Source organism: Schistocerca piceifrons, chromosome 1 (genome assembly GCF_021461385.2).
Source record: "Schistocerca piceifrons isolate TAMUIC-IGC-003096 chromosome 1, iqSchPice1.1, whole genome shotgun sequence".
Classification (NCBI taxonomy): Eukaryota; Metazoa; Arthropoda; class Insecta; order Orthoptera; family Acrididae; genus Schistocerca; species Schistocerca piceifrons.
In genome coordinates, this window is record NC_060138.1 from 875,112,559 (window position 1) to 875,132,907 (window position 20,349).

The window sequence follows — 20,349 nt, forward strand, 5'->3', positions numbered from 1 at the left end:
GACTTTTTTTGCTTCGAATGATAGTTCGTGCCATGTCCCTGAAGACTGACCATTCCTCTTGGGATTCCCTATACATACAATGAGTCATCATTATCTGACTGGTTTGATGCTGTCCAGCATGAATTCCTCTCGTGTGTCAACGACTTCATCACAGAGTATCATTTGCATCCACCGTCCTTAACATTTCATTGCAATCTCTGTCTTCCGCTACAGTTTAAACCTCTACTGCACCCTTAACTAACACGCAGCTTATTCCTTGACGTATTAACACATGTCATGTCATCTTGTCTCTTCCCATTGTTTTCCACACGTTTCTCCCCTCGCCAATTCAACAGAAAATCTCCTCATTCCTTGTCTTATCACCCCAGCTAACTTCCATCATATTTCTGCAAGCGCTTCTGTACTTTTCGTTTCCAGTTTTTTTCCATAGTCCATGATTCTCTTCAGTACTGTCCCGTGTTCCAGACATACATCCTCAAACATTTCTTCCTCAAGGTAAGGTCGGTGTTTGATACTGATTGACTTCTTTTGTCTAGGAGTGCCCTCTTTGCCTCTGCAAGTCTGCTTTTTATGTCCTCTTTGTTTCGCCTGTCATGTGGTATTTTGCTTCCAAGGTAGCAGAATTCCTTCACTTCGTGTACTTTATGATCCCCAGTTTTGATTATTTATTATTTTTATTATTTTCATCTTCCTCAGGTTTACTCTCAGTCCATAGTGTGTTCTCACATTAGACTGTTCATTCCATTCAACAGGTCCTGCGATTCTTCCTCTATTTCACTGATATACCAATGTCATCAGTTTATCTGGTCATTGGTATAATTTCACTCTGAGTTTATGCCGCTCTTGAACTTCCTTTTTATTTCCACCATTGCTTCTTTAATACGTGTGACAGATGGAACAGTAGAGGCGAAAGACTACATCCCTGTTTACACTCTCTCTAATATTATATACGCTGTCATATTTCAGCATCGTAAATTAAAATGCTACGTTACCACAAATTAATCTTAGTTTGATAGTATTTGTATGTAAATTCAAATATATTTGACATTAAAATTATTTTATCGCAACCGAGTTACTAAAACCAAGAACTGTTTCTAGAGAATTCTATGTAAGTTTATTTTATATAAGTTGTATAAGTTTGTAAGTTGCACCTAAGTTTAACATTCAGAATAATTGTCTGGACAACTACACTATGTTGAATATCTATGAGGAACAATCATAAAGCTTTATCATATTGAGAAAAATCAAGTTGCGTAATCAATATATTCGTTTCGTGCCACTCAAAGTCCGGAGGTGAACTCGAGAAATGTGGCCTCCTTCATTCCCTAGGCTTTCATGCCAGCTTCCATACTGTTTGGCATGCAAAGTGCCATCCATCACATGTGACTGTCGTCCTCTCCATTTTCTAATACTTCCATTACTAGTGATATTCAGTCCTCTCTTGATATTTTTGTGCTTTTCGTTGCATAAATTCAAGGTTTGTAAAGCACACCAAGTAATAACTGCTGGTTCTCTTCAGCAACAGGGGAGACGGGGCTCGCAGCACATCTTGCGATCGCCATATGTTTTGAATTAAGCGCCGACATCAGTGAGCCAAAGCTAGAGGATCACTTGCATTTCCTTGCACTTCAGTAAAGTAGAACTGTTGGTTATAGCTTCACATTGGAATATCTTTAATATCTTTCTTCATTTGTTTCTTGAAAACCGCCTGTTTTAAAGCTGCTGAAAGCCATAATCTGTACGGAATATTTCTGGTGTCTGTCTGTCTTGGAATTTTCGTCAACGCACTAACTCGAGCACTATAGCCCGGAGCCCTTACATTATTTTTACTAACAGATATAGTGAAAAGGAAATTCTGCTCGGTGGCCACAACTGTAACACTGGTTTTAGAGCTGAATAATCCTACGTTATCATTAGGATCTTTTCACTGTGCAGTGTAGTGTACCCTGCATAGAAAGCCGGCCGGTGTGGCCGAGCGGTTCTAGGCACTTCAGTCTGGAACCGCGCGACCACTACGGTCGCAGGTTCGAAACCTGCCTCGGGCATGGATGTGTGTGATGTCCTTAGGTTAGTTAGGTTTAAGTAGTTCTAAGTTCTAGGGGACCGATGACCTCAGATGTTAAGTTCCATAGTGCACAGAGCCATTTGAACCTGCAAAGAAACTTCGTGACTAGTTGACACTATACTTGAGAGGACTTAAACCAGCGTTCTTGCCTTTCAAGGGCAATTTGTCTCACTGAATGCGCTATCTGTGAACACCTCAAGTTCTCATTGACAATGTTACTCTGCTTGTAGCGATTCTCTACATCTTAAAACACCAAAGACGCAGTGCTGAATACCTTGCTGGACATAAAGCTGATGTGATATCTCAATTTTTCTCGATGTTACTGATTAATGGTGTGCTTTGGGTTATTCAGCTGAGCTGATTACTTTACACATAACAACACAGTTCGCTTCACGTAATGACGATTGGATCTTTCGTCGAAATACTTTGCATAAAAATGGAATGAGAAGAAATATATAATTGTGTGCCAATCACGAAGTTTTATTTCATTCACTACACTTTTTGATGGTTAATTATCATCAGGTGGAAGGCATGTTTTACATGGTTGTTCGTAGTAGTGCTAACCATCCTCGAAGTTTGTCCCTTTACCATTGAACCACCGAGATAGCAATTTACTCTATGGTAACTTTCACAAATCACGCCATCAATAAATTCACTTATTACTTTACAGTCCTTGACACTGAAAACAGTTCTCTCAAATCGTTTCTGCCAGCTCACTACTATCGTGGCTCGCTCAATCGATGCACGTCAGCCGATGACAAAGTCCTAACACTGACTCCCCGTCCACATTGGACGAAACCCAGGCTAAGTCCTGAACACCTTTTCGACGACACCTGACAGTCACAACTATCCTCAGTGTTCCAGAAAAGTAGAGATATTTGCAACCTGAAATTGAAATGCTCTGTCGAGCGCCGGTAGGATGTCTACACTGTCTCGCGTCCGTCGGACGTCGTAATTTAATATATTATTATTATTATTGTTTTGATTGTTACCGACTTACGTGGTGGGCCTTAATAAAAATGATATTTCATTCAATTTTGATTTACGATTAAATGCTTCTGTGATGTTCTCCTTTTTAACAATATTAATCTTAAATTATTTGTTACGTTAATGAATGTTAGACTCGCTGAATCTTAAAACATGAGGATATAAGTTGAACAGTGCAATAAACTTTTCATATTAATTTCCTCGGCTAGTCAGTTCACTTTAAAACAAAAAATCTTTAGTTATTAATTACAATTGTTGCCCACACACCCGCGAGAGTATTTTTTCTTACCTCCGTTAACCATTGCATTGTAGTCGGAGTCCTGGCTCTGGCTCTCGGCTATGGTACTGAAAATAAGAATCTTAAAGCTACGTATTTCTGCAACTTCGTTCGGCTGTGGAGAAAAATGGATATTATGTTAATAGCGGGCGAGTTTTTCGCTTCCGCAAATTTTTTTTATAAGTTAATATCGCCACGTAATGGTGTCGTTGGCTGCATCGGCCGCTGCGATTGTTGAACTGTAAATTACTTGAATGCAGGTTAATTCAAGGAAGGCTGATATGAAATCGGGATCACCTCTTACAAATTAAAAGTGCACAATAATATTAAATCACTATATTATCTGCTTAATTAGCACAAATATGCTTACATTTGCCAGCACTCGCAAGATGTCCGTCTACACGCAACCAAGACAAGAGAAGAAGTGAAGACGACTAAAAAATTGGCAAAAGAGCGTATCTTGCCGTCTCTTTACATCATTTTGTTATATTTCTTTGCCCTCGAAACTTACACAGAGAAATTATTATAATACGGAGAAAAATTTATGTTCGCCTGAGCGGCTAGTGTCCACTTATTATTCAAATTTTAAATGTCTCTCCTTTATAAATACTGTTTTTTAAGTCTTTTCGTAATATACCACTGGGTACGCTATAAGTACTTTGCATGAACTGGTCCTTCAAGAGCATATTATTGTACAATGTCGAAGGCATGCCTCCGATGCCAATTCTAACCCAAGAGTATTGTGTTTTGCCTAATTTCGTGTGTGTGAATCGTTGTCCACAGTCGTCCCCAGAAAGAGGAGCCAGTGGGTTGGCTGGGAGAAGAGAACAGCACTGGGCTCCCGCCGCTGGTGGCGGCGCTCTTCGCGAAGGATTTCGGGGCCTTCTGCAGTCTGCTGCAGAGTCGCGATGTACGGCCCAACGAGCAGTATGAAGCTGTTGGGGGCTGCACGTGCCTGGAGCTGGCCTGCCGGCACCCCGACGTACCAGTGTGCTTTGTGCGGCAGCTGCTCGACAGCGGCGCCAGGCCCAACGTCGACAGCCCTGTGCCACAGCCAGTACACTTTGCTGCCAGGTGAGTGCCTCAGGGTTCAGTACCGATGCCGTACAAAACTTACACAAACTCTCTGTTCTACTCATCCACTTAATTCAAGTACTGTACAACCATATCCAATAGTACGTTTATTCGAGCAGTGATCTCTGATGGTTTGCAAACTCACCTGCGTGGGTCAAGGCTGGTGTCATCCAAAACTACACTCCTGGCCATTAAAATTGCTACACCAAGAAGAAATGCAGATGATAAACGGGTATTCATTGGACAAATATATTATACTACAACTGACATATTATATTTTCACGAAATTTGGGTGCATAGATCCTGAGAAATCAGTACCCAGAACAACCACCTCCGGCCGTAATAACGGCCTTCATACGCCTGGGCATTGATTCAAACAGAGCTTGGATGGCATGTACAGGTAGAGCTGCCCATGCAGCTTCAACACGATGCCACAGTTCATCAGGAGTAGTGACTGGCATATTGTGACGAGCCAGTTGCTCGGCCACCATTCACCAGACGTTTTCATTTGGTGAGGGATCTGGAGAATGTGCTGGCCAGGGCAGCAGTCGAACATTTTCTGTATCCAGAAAGGCCTGTACAGGACCTGTAACATGTGGCTATGCATTATCCTGCTGAAATGTAGGGTTTCGCAGGGATCGAATGAAGAGTAGAGCGACGGGTCGTAACACATCTGAAATGTAACGTCCACTGTTCAAAGTGCCGTCAATGCGGCAAGAGATGATCGAGACGTGTAACCAATGGCACCCCATACCATCACGGCGGGTGATAAGCCAGTATGGCGATGACGAAACACCCTTCCAATGTGCGTTCACTGCGATGTCGCCAAACACGGATGCGACCATCATGATACTGTAAACAGAACCTGGATTCACCCGAAAAAATGACGGTTTGCTATTCGTGCACCCAGGTTCGTCGTTGAGTACACCATTGCAGGCGCTCCTGTCTGTGATGCAGCGTCAAGGGTAACTGCAGCCATTGTCTCCGAGCCGATAGTCTATGCTGCTGCAAACGTCGTCGAACTGTTCGTGCAGATGGTTGTTGTCTTGCAAACGTCCCCATCTGTTGACTCAGGGATCGAGACGTAGCTGCACGATCCGTTACAGCCATGCAGATAAGATGCCTGTCATCTCGACTGCTAGTGATACGAGGCCGTTGGGATGCAGCACGCCATTCCGTATTACCCTCCTGAACTTAGCGATTTTATATTCTGCTAACAGTCATTGGACCTCGACCAACGCGAGCAGCCATGTCGCGATACGATAAACCGTAATCGCGATAGGCTACAATCCGACCTTTATCAAAGTCGGAAACGTGGTGGTACGCATTTCTCCTCCTTACACGCGGCATCACAACAACGTTTCACCAGGCAACGTCGGTCAACTGCTGTTTGTGTATGAGAAATCGGTTGGAAACTTTGCTCATGTCAGCACGTCGTAGGTGTCGCCACCGGTGCCAACTTTGTGTGAATGCTCTGAAAAGCTAATCATTCGCATATCACAGCATCTTCTTCCTGTCGGTTAAATTTCGCGTCTGTAACACGTCATCTTCGTGGTTTAGCAATTTTAATGGCCAGTAGTGTATACAAAGCTGGGGTTCCGTTCCACATCATTACGAAATATCGTATTCATGATCCATGGAACTAGTATTAATCTAATCTAATCTAATCTAATCAAAATATCCACGGGTGTGCTGGCGGTCTATAGTGTCCAACGGGCACAATATTTCGGCGATCATACATGTCGCCATCATCATCTAATCTAATCTTTTGACTGCATGTTCATACAAGCTATACTCACCATTAACTAAATGGTAGGTAGGAATTAGAGAAAGCTTTTGTCAGTGTTGACTGGAACACTCTGTTTGAAATTCTGATGGTAGTAGGGGTAAAATGCAGGGAACGAAAAGCTATTTACAACTCGTTCAGTATCAGACGGCAGTTATAAGAGATGAGTACATGAAAGGGAAACAGTGGTTGAGAACGGAGTGAGAAGGATTGTAGCCTATCCACAGCGTTCGTACATTGAGCAAGTAATAAAGGAAACCAAAGAAAAATGTGGCATAGGAATTATAGTTCAGGGAGAAGAAATAAAGACTTTGAGGTTTGTCAGTGACATTGTAATTCTATCAGATTCAGGAAAAGACTTGAAAGAGCATTTTAACGGAACTGACAGTGTCTTGAGAGGAATATCAACAAAAGCGAAACAGGGATAATGGAATGTAGCTGAATTAAAAAGAGGAAATTGGATTAGGAAAATATAAAGTAGTAGATGAGTTTGTTATTGGGCGGAAAAATAACAGATGATGGCCAAAGTAGACAGGATATAAAATGTGAGCAAGTAAAGCTTTTCTGATGAAAATAAATTTTTAACGTCGAATATAGATTCAAAATTTGGGAAATATTTGATTGTAGCCATGTATGGAAGTGAAACATGGATGCTAAAAAAAATTATATAAGAAATGTGGTGCAACAGAATAATGGTGAAGATTAGGTGGGTGGATCATTTAACTAATGAGTAGGTGCTGAATATAATGACAGAGAAAAGAAATTTGTGCCCGACATGACTAGAAAATGGGATCAGTTAATAGTACACATTCTAGATATCAAGGGATCATCAATTTAGTATCGGAGAGAAGCGTGGAGGGAGGGGAGGCTAAAAATTGTAAAGGGAGAGCAAGAGGTGACTACAGTAAGTAGATTCTGAAGGATGTAGGTTGCAGTAGTTATTTGGAGATGAAAATGCTTGCACAGGATAGAGAAGCATGGAGAGTGGCATCAAACCATTCTTCTCAGTGAGGACCACAACAACAAAAACAGTAGTTGGTAGGCTACCTATGTACTTAGGCACTTGCTTATTAGATTTAAAACATTTATTTAAACTGAGGTAGTGACTCGTCTGATGTAGCTTGAGGTGGATACTTTGGTACTTAAGAGGAAGAAACCCCTGGAAAATGCTTGATTGCTGTTAGGGATTCTTTATGCGTTGACAGTTACACAAGTAAATCAGGTCATGTATTTTCTTTTGTGGCTGTCGTAGTAGTCTTATTTAGACCATAGAAGCTTTGCTTTATTTCAAAGCATCTTCAGTGCCATTGTAACAAAATGATTTTCCTTGCAAATATGTTTGCCACATAAGATATATGTATATTTTGGATACAGTTACTTTGATCTCAGTTTATGTAGAGAACATGTACTCCACAATCCCAGTCAAAGAAGCAATTAAGATAACAGAATGGGGCCTTGAAACTTACAGTTTATACTAGAACACATCTCAGAGACAAGCACACTCCTACACTTTATTACTGACCAAAACATCCACATTAAATTTAATAAATATTCTTTTACTTACAAGAGGACGATTGTCAATGGGATCCCATTTTCACAAAACTTAGGAAGTATCTCCATTAACAAAATAGAAGAAAGAATGCTTCAGAAAACAGTACCAGCAAAAAACAATCTACTATACTGGTGAATGTACACACTTGGTAGATACACCAGAAATGATGATAGAACAACTATACACACAGATAAACACACTACACAAAACTGTAAAGTTCGCTTTAGAGAAACACAACCAAAGCAAATGAACTTCCTTTAACACACTTATAATTTATGCAGAAAAGCCACCACAATAGGCACAATACTACATCAGTGATCAAACTACCCACAGTTTCTAAAAGAGGTAGCAGTCAGACACATGATCCTCAGATCAAATGCAGTGACATTAGACAAACACAGCTACAATGACGGGCTAGACACAATAACGCAGATAGCAAAAAACAATGAATACCATGAATCTTTAGTTACGAAATTAAATAATAATATCCAGAAAGACACAAAAAAAGCTAAACAAGTAAAGCAAAACACAACGCAAATCCACGGACCCACAAACTCAACACCAACACACAAAACAACAAAGCCACTACTACACAAGGACACAACACTGAAACTGAACAGTCAGGCTGGTACACACCCACATAAAGAAACAAACTTCACATAGAATTGGTAACATTAGAAGCAAGGGTTAAAATAAAGAAGCAAGGGTTAAAATAGCTAACCAAAGTAATAAATCAATGCAGAACAGGATGACACTCACGTATGTTTAAAAATCTGGCATTTACAGACTTCAGTGCAACAGCTGTAATGTTCTGTGCTTATGACAGACCAGCAGAACTTTAAAAATAAGTTATAAAGAACATCAAAAGCATGGAAATGAGGCACCAGCAATTCAACATTTGCAGAACATCCTCTGACTAGGAAACCACCACCTAATCACAATAGAAACAGAGGTCGAAATAAACAGATTTAGTAACAAAAACATCTCCTAACACTACAAGAAAACTTCCAAAGTCAACAGGCAATCGCAGAAAAGAAACATATAAGAAATGACCGAAGAAACATTAGCAACCAGCGTTATTTAAAGTAATAAAACACGTAGCAGATGACTAGCAATAAAAACAGTATCACATAACCAGCCAAAATATCCAATCATGATCACCCACCACAATACCATAGTAAAGTAGCATTATCCGTGCACACAGAAGTTGGGACATGTTTTGTCTCCAAATACATACACACACACACACACACGCGCGCGCGTACAACTAAGGACATCCCACTCCCCCCAATTATAACAAAAACACCCCCAGCCTAATTCACTCACTCACGCAAGTTAAAACCTATCACCACGACCACTATCCTTTTTTTTAATCCTGTGTATGCACGTTAATGAACGACGGACGCTGCGTTGCAGCGTGCAATAAGTTGGAAATTTGAGTTGGTCAGGGACCATGTGCAGACGGCCGAAACGGTTAAGGCAACCCCTCATGAGAAACAGTAAACCTGGGGCCGAGTCCCAGTCCAGCAAAAATTTTCAACTTTGTCCGTTGCATCACCGTAATAACTTACCACAACGCCCTGTGCTATTGGAAGTTACGAATTCCCAACCATTTCTTCCCTTCGTTTCCCATTCTCTATTTTAATTAAGAGTGCCTAGGTTGTCTTGCTTAGTACTACTGTCTTGCACTATTTCCACCGTTAACTATGTTATGAGCAGCACCTTCGAAAGTGGATTTAACCATGAGTAATGTTTGATTTTCTTATATATACTTGCACGTGCAATGAATGACCAGTAAATAGATTCGATCTATCCAGCAATATTGTTAAAGAATGTTACATGGACCAACTTGTCAATTATCCTTCGTTCGTCTAGTTTTCGAAATACTGACAGTATTCACACAACGGCAGTACCTTGACTGAGAACGTTGGGTTGATGTATAATAGATTAACGTAATAATTTTTGTGAGAGTAAGTCTTCAAAGAATCTTATAGATAGCGCAAATTTGCGATACAGTTTACAGTTGTATTTCAGTTCATAAATATGTAGAGTTGCACCGGAATGAGCTGCTCTAAGCCGTGAAACTGGTTGTGTGGTCAATAAATACCAAGTTTTACCAGCTGCCAGCCGTGTCTTCGTTCATCATGGCCTTAAGCAGCTGCAGGTGCCCTGCTTATATAGGTTGGTGGATAAGTTCGTAGTGTTTTTGTTTTGCATGTTGGTGTTCCATATTGTCACTTGGAGATAGTAGGTGGAGCTGTCAGCGCTGGAAAATGGAGTAGCAAATGGAGGAATTGGAACATTTCCGACATATTATTCTGTTTGAGTTCCGTAGAGAGATGACAGCAGTGGAGGTAGCAGAAACATTTGCGCCATGTGCAGAGATAATGACACTGGAAAGAGCATGGCAAGAACGTGTTCTCGTTTTAAGGAGGATTGTTTTGACCTTAGTGACACTCTACATACAGAAAGATTTTCTTGGTTTGATGAAGATCGTTTGAACGCATTAACCCACAATGATCCACGTCTTCGTACTCGGGAACTGGCATATGTGATGAACTGTGAGCACTCCACAATCGTGATACGTTTGCACACAATGGGGAAGGTCCAAAAATCACAAAAATCATCAGGTGGGCATATCTGCATCTCTGTTTTCTCGTCATAAATTGGCCCATGAACAACACCAAACATTCCTGTCCTGTATCGTTACTGGTAACGAAAACTGGCCTCTTTAAGCTGACGTAAGGGAAAGAAAGAAATGGTTGAGACTAAACGAAGCTGCAGCTACCCATTCAAAGACCTGCACGTATCGACAAAAGATAATGTTATGCATCTGGTGGAACAGCGACGGTGTGGTGCACTATGAATTGCTTGCCCGAGGTGTAACCATCACTGCTGACATTTATTGCCAACAACTGAGATGTCTTACAGACGCAGCCCAAGAACAACAACCAGCAGGGCTGCGTGAAGTGATGGTACCCCACGATAACGCTCGCCCGCTTTACGCTAGACTGACAAAAGCAACTCACAAAAACACTATGCAGGTGCTGGGTTGGGAAGTCATTCCGCACCCACATACTCACTTGATCTTGCACCTTTTCTGGTCTCTAAGGAACAGTTTTCAAGGAACTACCTCTGCTGAGGCAAATGCGCTCCGAACGTGTCTCGATGAGTTCTTCGCCTCAATATCATTTCTACAGCCGCTGAATCGAACAGTTACCCCAGCGTTGGAAGACTGTTGTTGATAGTGATGGAGAATACACTACTGGCCATTAAAATTGCTACACCACGAAGATGACGTGCAGCAGTCGCGAAATTTAACCAACAGGAGGAAGATGCTGTCATATGCAAATGATTAGCTTTTCAGAGCATTCACGCAAGGTTGGTGCCGGTGGCGACGCCTACAACGTGCTGACATGAGCAAAGTTTCCAACCGATTTCTCATACATGAACAGCAGTTGACTGGCGTTGCCTGGTGAAACGTTGTTGTGATGCCTCGTGTAAGGAGAAGAAATGCGTACCATTACGTTTCCGGCTTTGATAAAGGTCGGATTGTAGCCTATCGCGATTGCGGTTTATCGAATTCCGACATTGCTGCTCGCGTTGGTCGAGATCCAATGACCGTTGGCAGAATATGGAATCGGTGGGTCCAGGAGGGTAATACGGAACGCCGTGCTGGATCCTAACGGCCTCGTATCACTAGCAGTCGAGACGACAGGCATCTTATCCGCATGGCTGTAACGGATCGTGCAACCACGTCTCGATCCCTGAGTCAACAGATAGGGATGTTTGCAAGACAACAACCATCTGCACGAACAGATCTACGACGTTTGCATCAGCATAGACTATCAGCTCGGAGACTATGATTGCGGTTACCCTTGACGCTGCATCACAGGCAGGAGCGCCTGCGTTGGTGTACTCAACGACGAACCTGGGTGCACGAATGGCAAAACGTCATTTTTTCGGATGAATCCAGGTTCTGTTTACAGCATCATGATGGTCGCATCCGTGTTTGGCGACATCGCGGTGAACACACATTGGTAGCGTGTATTCGTCATCACCATACTGGCGCATCACCCGGCGTGAAGGTATGGGGTGCCATTGGTTACACGTCTCGGTCACCTCTTGTCCGCATTGACGGCACTTTGAACAGTGGACGTTACATTCAGATGTGTTACGACCCGTGGCTCTACCCTTCATGCGATCCCTGCGAAACCCTACATTTCAGCAGGATAATGCACGACCGCGTGTTGCAGGTCCTGCACGGGCCTTTCTGTATACAGAAAATGTTCGACTGCTGCCCTAGCCAGCACATTCTCCAGATCTCTCACCAACTGAAAACGTCTGGTCAATGGTTGCCGAGCAACTGGCTCGTCACAATACGCCAGTCACTACTCCTGATGAACTGTGGTATCGTATTGAAGATGCATGGGTAGCTGTACCTGTACACGCCAACCAAGCTCTGCTTGACTCAATGCCCAGGCTAATCAAGGCCGTTATTACGGCCAGAGGTGGTTGTCCTGGGTACTGATTTCTCAGGATCTATGCACCAAAAGTGCGTGAAAATGTAATCACATGTCAGTTCTAGTATAATATATTTGTCCAATGAATACCAGTTTATCATCTGCATTTCTTCTTGGTGTACCAATTTTAGTCGCCAGTAGTGTATATGGTTGATAACTGAAGTCTTTGTTATGTGCATGTGTTGTGTTTATTAAACTTATGGAAAACCACTACGAGCTGGTGCAGCAACACAGGAAAACACTTTCTGACAGTAAGCAGAAGTGGACAGTTGACTTCGCCGGCCGATGTGACCGAGCGGTACTAGGCGCTTCAGACTGGAAACGCGCGATCGCTACGGTCGCAGGTTCGAATCCTGCCTCGGGCATGGATGTGTGTGATATCCTTAGGTTGGTTAGGTTTAGTAGTTCTAAGTTCTAGGGGACTGATGACCTCAGATGTTAAGTCCCATAGTGCGCAGAGCACTTTTTTGGACAGTTGAAGCGACGCTCGTCGTGTCACGCAGGTGGGCCAATCCGGGCGTACTGGCGGCGCTGCTGTCGCATCCGGAGACGCGCGTCAACGCGACGGACGCCGGGGGGCGGACGGCTCTGCACGGCGCGGTGCTGAAGCTGGTGGGACAGGCACCTGGAGAGGTGGCGGACGCACTGGAGCGCTGCGTGCAGCTGCTCGCGCGCTGCCCGCGGCTCGACGTCAACTGCGGCGACGCGCTCGGCTTCTCCGCGCTGCACCTCGCGGCGCAGAAGCGCAGCCGCCGCGCCGTCGCCGTCCTCGTCAACAAGTGCAGGTTTGCTTTCCATTCACGCTCTGTAACTCCAGGAATCGTAGCAAATAATGAAATTTCACTTAGCCGGCGGATACAGTGTAGTAGGATATAACACATGATTATACGAGGGGTGAAACTTTCCTAGCAGATTAAAACTGTGTGCCGGACCGAGACTCGAACTCGGGACTTTTGCCTTTTGCGGGCAAGTGCTAGTTCTGCTAGGTTCACAGAAGAGCTTCTGTGAAGTTTGGAAAGTAGGAGACGAGGTACTGGTGGAAGTAAAGCTGCGAGGACGGGGTGTGAGTCGTGCTTGGGTAGCTCAGTTAGTAGAGCACTTGCCCGCGAAAGGCAAAGGTCCCGAGTTCGAGTCTCGGTCCGGTAGACAAATTTAATCTTCCAGGAAATTTTCATAACAGTCCACACCCCGCTGCAGAGTGAAAATCTCATTCTATACGAGGGGTGTTCAATAAGTAATGCAACACATTTTTGCATTGAAAAAATGTGGAATTTGTCTTGGAACATCGCGGAATACTCCTGCTCCAGTCGCTGTAGTGTCATGAAGTTCCGACAAGTGGCGACACTATAAGTAGCCTTCAAAATGGCGCCTGTATCAGAGGTGCTTTTCGAGTAGAAGCTATCATTGAGTTTCTTTTAGCGGAAAACCAAAGTGTTGTGGCGTAACAAGACAGCTACGCCACACTGAAGTAGCCGAAAGGCACGCGTAATCTTACGTAGGCTAGAGTGAGGTCTGAAACAGGATACGTAATGAATGGTAACAAGAAAAATACGTAGCTGCTATTATACTTAACTTTTAATTCTTCGTGTGAATACAGCATTCCTGGATGATACAAGTGAGACTCTATCTTAAAATGGTTAATGGCGCCTTGCTAGGTCGTAGCCATTGACTTAGCTGAAGGCTATTCTAACTGTCTCTCGGCATATGAGAGAAAGGCTTCGTCAGTGTAGTCGCTAGCAAAGTCGTCGTACAACTGGGGCGAGTGCTAATCCGTATCTCGAGACCTGCCTTGTGGTGGCGCTCGGTCTGCGATCACACAGTGGCGACACGCGGGTCCGACATGTACTAAATGGACCGCGGCCGATTTAAGCTACCACCTAGCAAGTGTGGTGTCTGGCGGTGACACCACATTCCTCCTCCGCAAATCGGCGAACGGTCGTGTTATAAGGCTTCCGCCCGCCGTGGGGAGGACCCCATGTTGACGTATGCGATGAGGTGGGGAGCCTAACAACAGGCGAGGCTGTGCCACCCGCACCCGGCCATTCGGTCCGAGGGGATCTAGGAAACGCCTGAAAACCTAGTCCAGGGTGCACTTCAACATGCGGTGTATGCGCCCGTAGAGAGACAGGAGGGGCCGAAGGGTCGACCTCAATTGCGTCGGGGTATCCGACGCGCGAAGACGTCATGTGGTCCGGAGCGGGCAAGAGTTCCATGGCGGAGGACAGCTGGTCACGGGAAGCGATCGGCGGCGCGTGACCCAGGGAGGCGCTTGGCGGCTGCAGCGAAGCGTCGAATGCGGGCGGCGCCGGCGGGAGAACAGGCGGCGGCGGCGGCGGCGGCTGCGGTGGCGCGTCGCCATGGGGCAAAATGGAAGGCATCGTCGGTAACACCTGGGGATGAGGCGAGTCAGTAGATGGGTCCCCAGGGCGCTGACCGGACGGCACCGTCGCTGAAAGCAGACGAGGAGCGGCAGAACCCGTGCGACGACAGAGGCGCAGCTGATTGAGATGCCGACGCACCTCACCAGAGGCCCCCAAAACCAAATACATCGCGCGGCCGAGGCAGCGAAGAATGCGCCCTGCGAGCCAACGCCGTGAACCTCGATAGTTGCGATAAAATACAACGTCGCCTGGAGCAAAAGCAGGAGTCTGCCGCTGCACAGGAACCTGATGCGGTGGATGAAGCAAAGACATCAAGGTTCGATGAGGACGACCGTGGAGCAACTCAGCCGGCGAGCGACCATCTCGGGGCTGAGAGCGATACGATGACAAAAAGAGCAACAACGCGTCCTCCCGAGAATGCGACTCTTTCAACTTCAACATCTGTGACTTGAAAGTCCGGACCAATCGTTCAACGGCACCGTTTGACTGAGGCGAAAACGGCGCGGATGTCAGATGTTGAATACCATTGGCTTGGCAGAAAGACAAATTCTGCGGACATGAATTGTGGGCCATTGTCGGAAACAATAGTCTGCGGAAGACCTTCAATGCAAAAGATAGCAGACAACGCTTGGATGGTGGCGGAGGACGTCGTGGAAGACATCCGGACAACAAAAGGAAAATTACTGAAGGCATCTACCAGAACCAACCATCGAGCATTCCAGAATGGACCAGCAAAATCGATGTGCAAGCGTTGCCAAGGGGAAGTGGCTTTTGGCCATGCAAAGACTTTCCGCGGCGGTGCGGATTGGTGTTCGGCACACGCCATGCAAGAAGAACACATATTCGTAATCGCAGCATCGATTCCGAACCAAGTACAGTGCTGACGAGCAAGTTGTTTTGTTCGCACTATACCCCAATGTCCTTGGTGAAGAAGCCGTAAAACAGAGGACTGTAACGAACGTGGGACCACGACTCTGGACTGATCATTATCAGAACGCAACAACAAAACACCACGTCGAACAAAAAGTCTCTCCTTATGAGCAAAAAATCGGCGAACCAACGGATCCTCGATCCGAGACTTTGACAAAGGCCATTGCGTAGCAACAAAACGCAAAACGGTAGCAAGGACAGGGTCAGCAGCTGTGGCTGTAGCTACACGACGAAAATCAATCGGAAACGATTCGACCACTTCATCAGTTTCCGAATCAATGAACATGCAAGCAAGTTCGGAAGAATCGAATGCTTTATCCTCAGCAACAGGCAAACGGGACAACGCATCGGCGTTTCCGTGCTTAGCAGTGGACCGATGCAAGATATCGTAGCGGTACTGCGAGAGGAAAATAGACCAGTGAATGAATTTCTGCGCTGTACGTGGAGGTACAGGCTTGGTCGGATGAAAAAGCGACGTCAAAGGTTTGTGGTCTGTGATGATGGTAAAGTGACGACCATACAAGAAATCATGGAACTTTGTAACACCAAAGACGAGAGCCAAAGCTTCTTTCTCTATCTGTGAGTAATTTCTTTGCGCAGACGAGAGCAATTTGGACGCAAAGGCAATAGGGCGATCATGCGACCCATCTTTGTGCGCAAGCACAGCACCGATCCCGAAATCCGATGCATCTACCATCAACAAAAGGGGTTTCTGGGGATCGAATGGCGTAAGGCAAGTATTAGAAAGCAACGCCGATTTCAACTGGCGAAAGGCGCGTTCGCATTCCGTCGTCCAGACGAACGGAACACCCTTACGGCGTAATCGATGAAGCGGAGCTGAAATGGAAGAGGCATTGCGCAGAAAGCGATGATAATAGTTAATTTTACCCAACACACTCTGTAGCTGCTTCACAGTTTGTGGCGAAGGCAAATCTTGTATGGCACGGAGGTGCTCTGGACTCGGATGTATGCCTTGGGCATTGATGACATGTCCCAGGTATGGTAAGTCACGAGCAAAAAACACACATTTGTCCGTCCGCAAGCGAAGACCATTTTGTCGCAATACCTGAAATAATGTTCGTAGGTGTGCTAAATGCTCGTCGGCTGTCTTTCCGGAGATCACAATATCGTCCAGATAGTTCGCAGCAGTAGGGACCGACGCACAAACAGTTTGTAAATATTGCTGAAACAATGCAGGGGCGGATGCACACCCGAATGGCAGTCTTTTGAATCGGTACAAACCAAGATGCGTGTTAACCACCAAGACGCGCTGGGATTCGGCGTCCACTGGGATTTGCAAGTACGCATCTGCTAGGTCCAACTTCGAAAAGTATTTACCCGGGCACAGTTTACCAAAAAGATCTTCCGGGCGGGGTAAGGGAAAAGTTGCAATCACGAGTTGTGGATTCACTGTTGCCTTGAAGTCCACACAAAGTCTCCGTTTTCCGGAAGGTTTTGGCAAAATTACTAAGGGTGAGGCCCAGAGAGAAGCTTGCACACGTTCAATTACACCTTGTGATTCTAAATCGTGTAATGTTCTTGCGACCCCATCACGCAATGCGTGAGGAACATTGCGCGCTCTGAAAAATTTCGGTTGCGCGTTGACTTTCAGTTCCAAATGTGCTTCATAATTCTTAGCGCAACCTAAGCCCGGTGCAAAAATGTCTGCAAATTCTTCACACAGCCGAGAAACACTGTCTGAAGGCACAGTCTGATTAACTGATAGGACCTGATTTACAATAGACATGTTAAACAATTGAAATAAATCTAAACCAAACAAGTTCACTGCAGTAGAAGAACGAAGAATGTAAAATGACACAAGTTTTGTTTGTCCCTTGTATGTTGCAAGAAGGCTGCACTGTCCTAACACAGGGATCTGCTGTCCTGAATATGTAGTTAGCCTAACATTTGCGAAACGCAACGGAGGTTTGCCCAGTTGTTTGTACGTGTCGTGATTGAGCAATGAAACTGCAGCTCCGGTATCGAGCTGGAATGGTATGACCTTGCCATTAAAGTCCAAATCTACAAAAAGTTTATTGTCCTGCTGACGACAAGAGCGACTGTTTTGTGCAATTTGAACTGATACAGGTACAGCATCACTTGCTAATTGACATGATTTCCGGCGACGTCGACGCACACTTTTCGTGGGACGAACACAGTCACAGTTAGAGACAGTGGCACTGGACGAAGTGGAATTAACTACATGAATGTCCATGGGCGAAGGTCCACGAGCCTGAGTGTCCTTGGTTCGATTCTGGCGCGAAGCAAAGGGCCTGGAATGATTAAGAGTGTCTGATCTGAGCTTTTTCTGGCAAACACTTTGAACATGTCCTTTCTTATCACAGAAAAAGCAAATAGCTTGGCGTGACGGGCAATTTTCACGCGAATGTCTAGTAGCACACCGCGGGCATGATTTCACTGCATTTGTATGCTGGCGCGGCACACCTGGTTTAGAGCGTGGCGGCAGCTGCGCGGACATGCGCGAGGGCAGTTTACCGGGCCGCGCAGCGCGCCCGGCAAACCGGTTAATGTTACACACGGTTGGCGAAGTTGCAAATGAGTCCTGAGCAAAGTCAAGCGTGTCTTGCCTATCCAAGATGTCTATCACTTGCTGAAGGGAGGGATTAACTAGTTTCAAAATCTGTTCCCGTATGCGAACATCAGAAACGTTCTGTGCTATTGCATCACGTACCATTGTATCTGAATAAGGGAGTCCACATTCACACTCAAAAGCACAATCCCGTGTAAGGCCTTGCAATGTTGCTACCCACTCCCTATTAGTTTGACCGGCCGTACGTTTTGTACGAAAGAAAGTATACCTTTTTGCAACTACATTAACTGTTTCCTTGAAATAGGCGTCCAATGCCGACAAAATTTCTTCGTAGGACAGAGTTGCTACATCACATCGGGGAAACAATTTCACTATCACATGGTACATATTCTGTAGGCGGCGAGATGAAATCCAAACTGGCGTGACCACTCAGTCCATGTCTCTTGGGTTGGGTCAAACTTGCGAAACAGTGGTGCAACTGCATGTTGTGGCTGCGGTAGTGGTGAAGCGGCGGCTGCCGCATCGGTTTGAATGGCACGTTGACCCTGGACGAGCTGTCCAAGGGCATCCAATAACGCCTGCATCTGCTGATTCTGCAAGCGATAAAATTCGGCCAGTACATCTGGAGATTGTGGCGAAGCCATGACACACATAAATGTAAGCAATTAGAAAGAACAAGACCCTTTCCGTTGACTCGGTGCCAACTGTTGTGGCGTAACAAGACAGCTACGCCACACTGAAGTAGCCGAAAGGCACGCGTAATCTTACGTAGGCTAGAGTGAGGTCTGAAACAGGATACGTAATGAATGGTAACAAGAAAAATACGTAGCTGCTATTATACTTAACTTTTAATTCTTCATGTGAATACAGCATTCCTGGATGATACAAGTGAGACTCTATCTTAAAATGGTTAATGGCGCCTTGCTAGGTCGTAGCCATTGACTTAGCTGAAGGCTATTCTAACTGTCTCTCGGCATATGAGAGAAAGGCTTCGTCAGTGTAATCGCTAGCAAAGTCGTCGTACAACTGGGGCGAGTGCTAGTCCGTATCTCGAGACCTGCCTTGTGGTGGCGCTCGGTCTGCGATCACACAGTGGCGACACGCGGGTCCGACATGTACTAAATGGACCGCGGCCGATTTAAGCTACCACCTAGCAAGTGTGGTGTCACGGTGACACCACACAAAGCATCGCGAATATTAATATGCGCTTGCAGAATGCCTGTGGAGACCTGGCAGTGAACAAAAGCACGGTGAGTCGTTGGGTGAGGCGTCTCTCATCATCACAGCAAGGTCGCGCAAACCTCAGCGGTCTCCCGCGTGTGGGCCAGCTGCACACAGCTGTGACTCCTGCAATTTTGGATCAGGCGGACACTCTCATTCGAAACGATGGATGGCTAGATTAGATTAGATTAGATTAGTACTTGTTCCATAGATCATGAATACGACACTTCGTAATGATGTGGAACGTGTCAGGTTAATAAAAGGTGTCTATACAAGATATTACATTAGACAAAATATTACATGACACTCAATATTTTTAATTTTTTTTTTGTGCGTGTTGGGAAATTACCCACTTACTATATCCAAAAATTCATCTAATGAGTAGAAGGAGTTGCCATTAAGAAATTCTTTTAATTTCCTTTTAAATGCTATATGGCTATCTGTCAGACTTTTGATGCTATTAGGTAAGTGACCAAAGACTTTTGTGGCAACGTAATTTACCCCCTTCAGAGCCAAAGTTAGATTTAACCTTGAGTAGTGAAGATCATCCTTTCTCCTAGTGTTGGAGCCAGGTACACTGCTATTACTTTTGAATTCTTTCGGATTGTTAATAAGAAATTTCATAAGTGAATATATATATAGTGAGGCTACAGTGAAGATTTCTAGCTCTTGAAATAAGTGTCTGCAGGATGATCTTGGATGAGCTCCAGCAATTATTCTGATTATACGCTTTTGTGCAATGAACACTCTTTTACTCATGATGAGTTACCCCAGAATATGATGCCATACGAAAGCAGAGAATGAAAATAGGCGTGGTAAGCTAATTTACTCAGATGTATATCGCCAAAATTTGCAATGACCCTAACAGCATAACTCAAACGTTTCAGCAGATCTTCAGTGTGTTTTTTCCAGTTCAACCCCTCATCAATGCATACACCTAGAAATTTTGAATATTCTACCTTAGCTACCGATTTCTGACCGAATGGGGTTATTCCATTTACT

At 44.8% G+C, this 20,349-nt stretch overlaps 1 protein-coding gene across 1 annotated transcript in view; it reads left to right on the forward strand.

The window, feature by feature from the left end:
• Window positions 1–20,349, forward strand: part of LOC124776152 (transient receptor potential cation channel subfamily A member 1-like) — an 87,444-nt gene that overhangs the window by 32,829 nt on the left and 34,266 nt on the right. Inside the window, exons 3-4 of the mRNA XM_047250993.1 lie at window positions 4,113–4,403; window positions 12,768–13,049. Coding sequence (XP_047106949.1) covers window positions 4,113–4,403; window positions 12,768–13,049 — 573 coding nt within the window. The remainder of the gene's footprint in view (window positions 1–4,112; window positions 4,404–12,767; window positions 13,050–20,349) is intronic.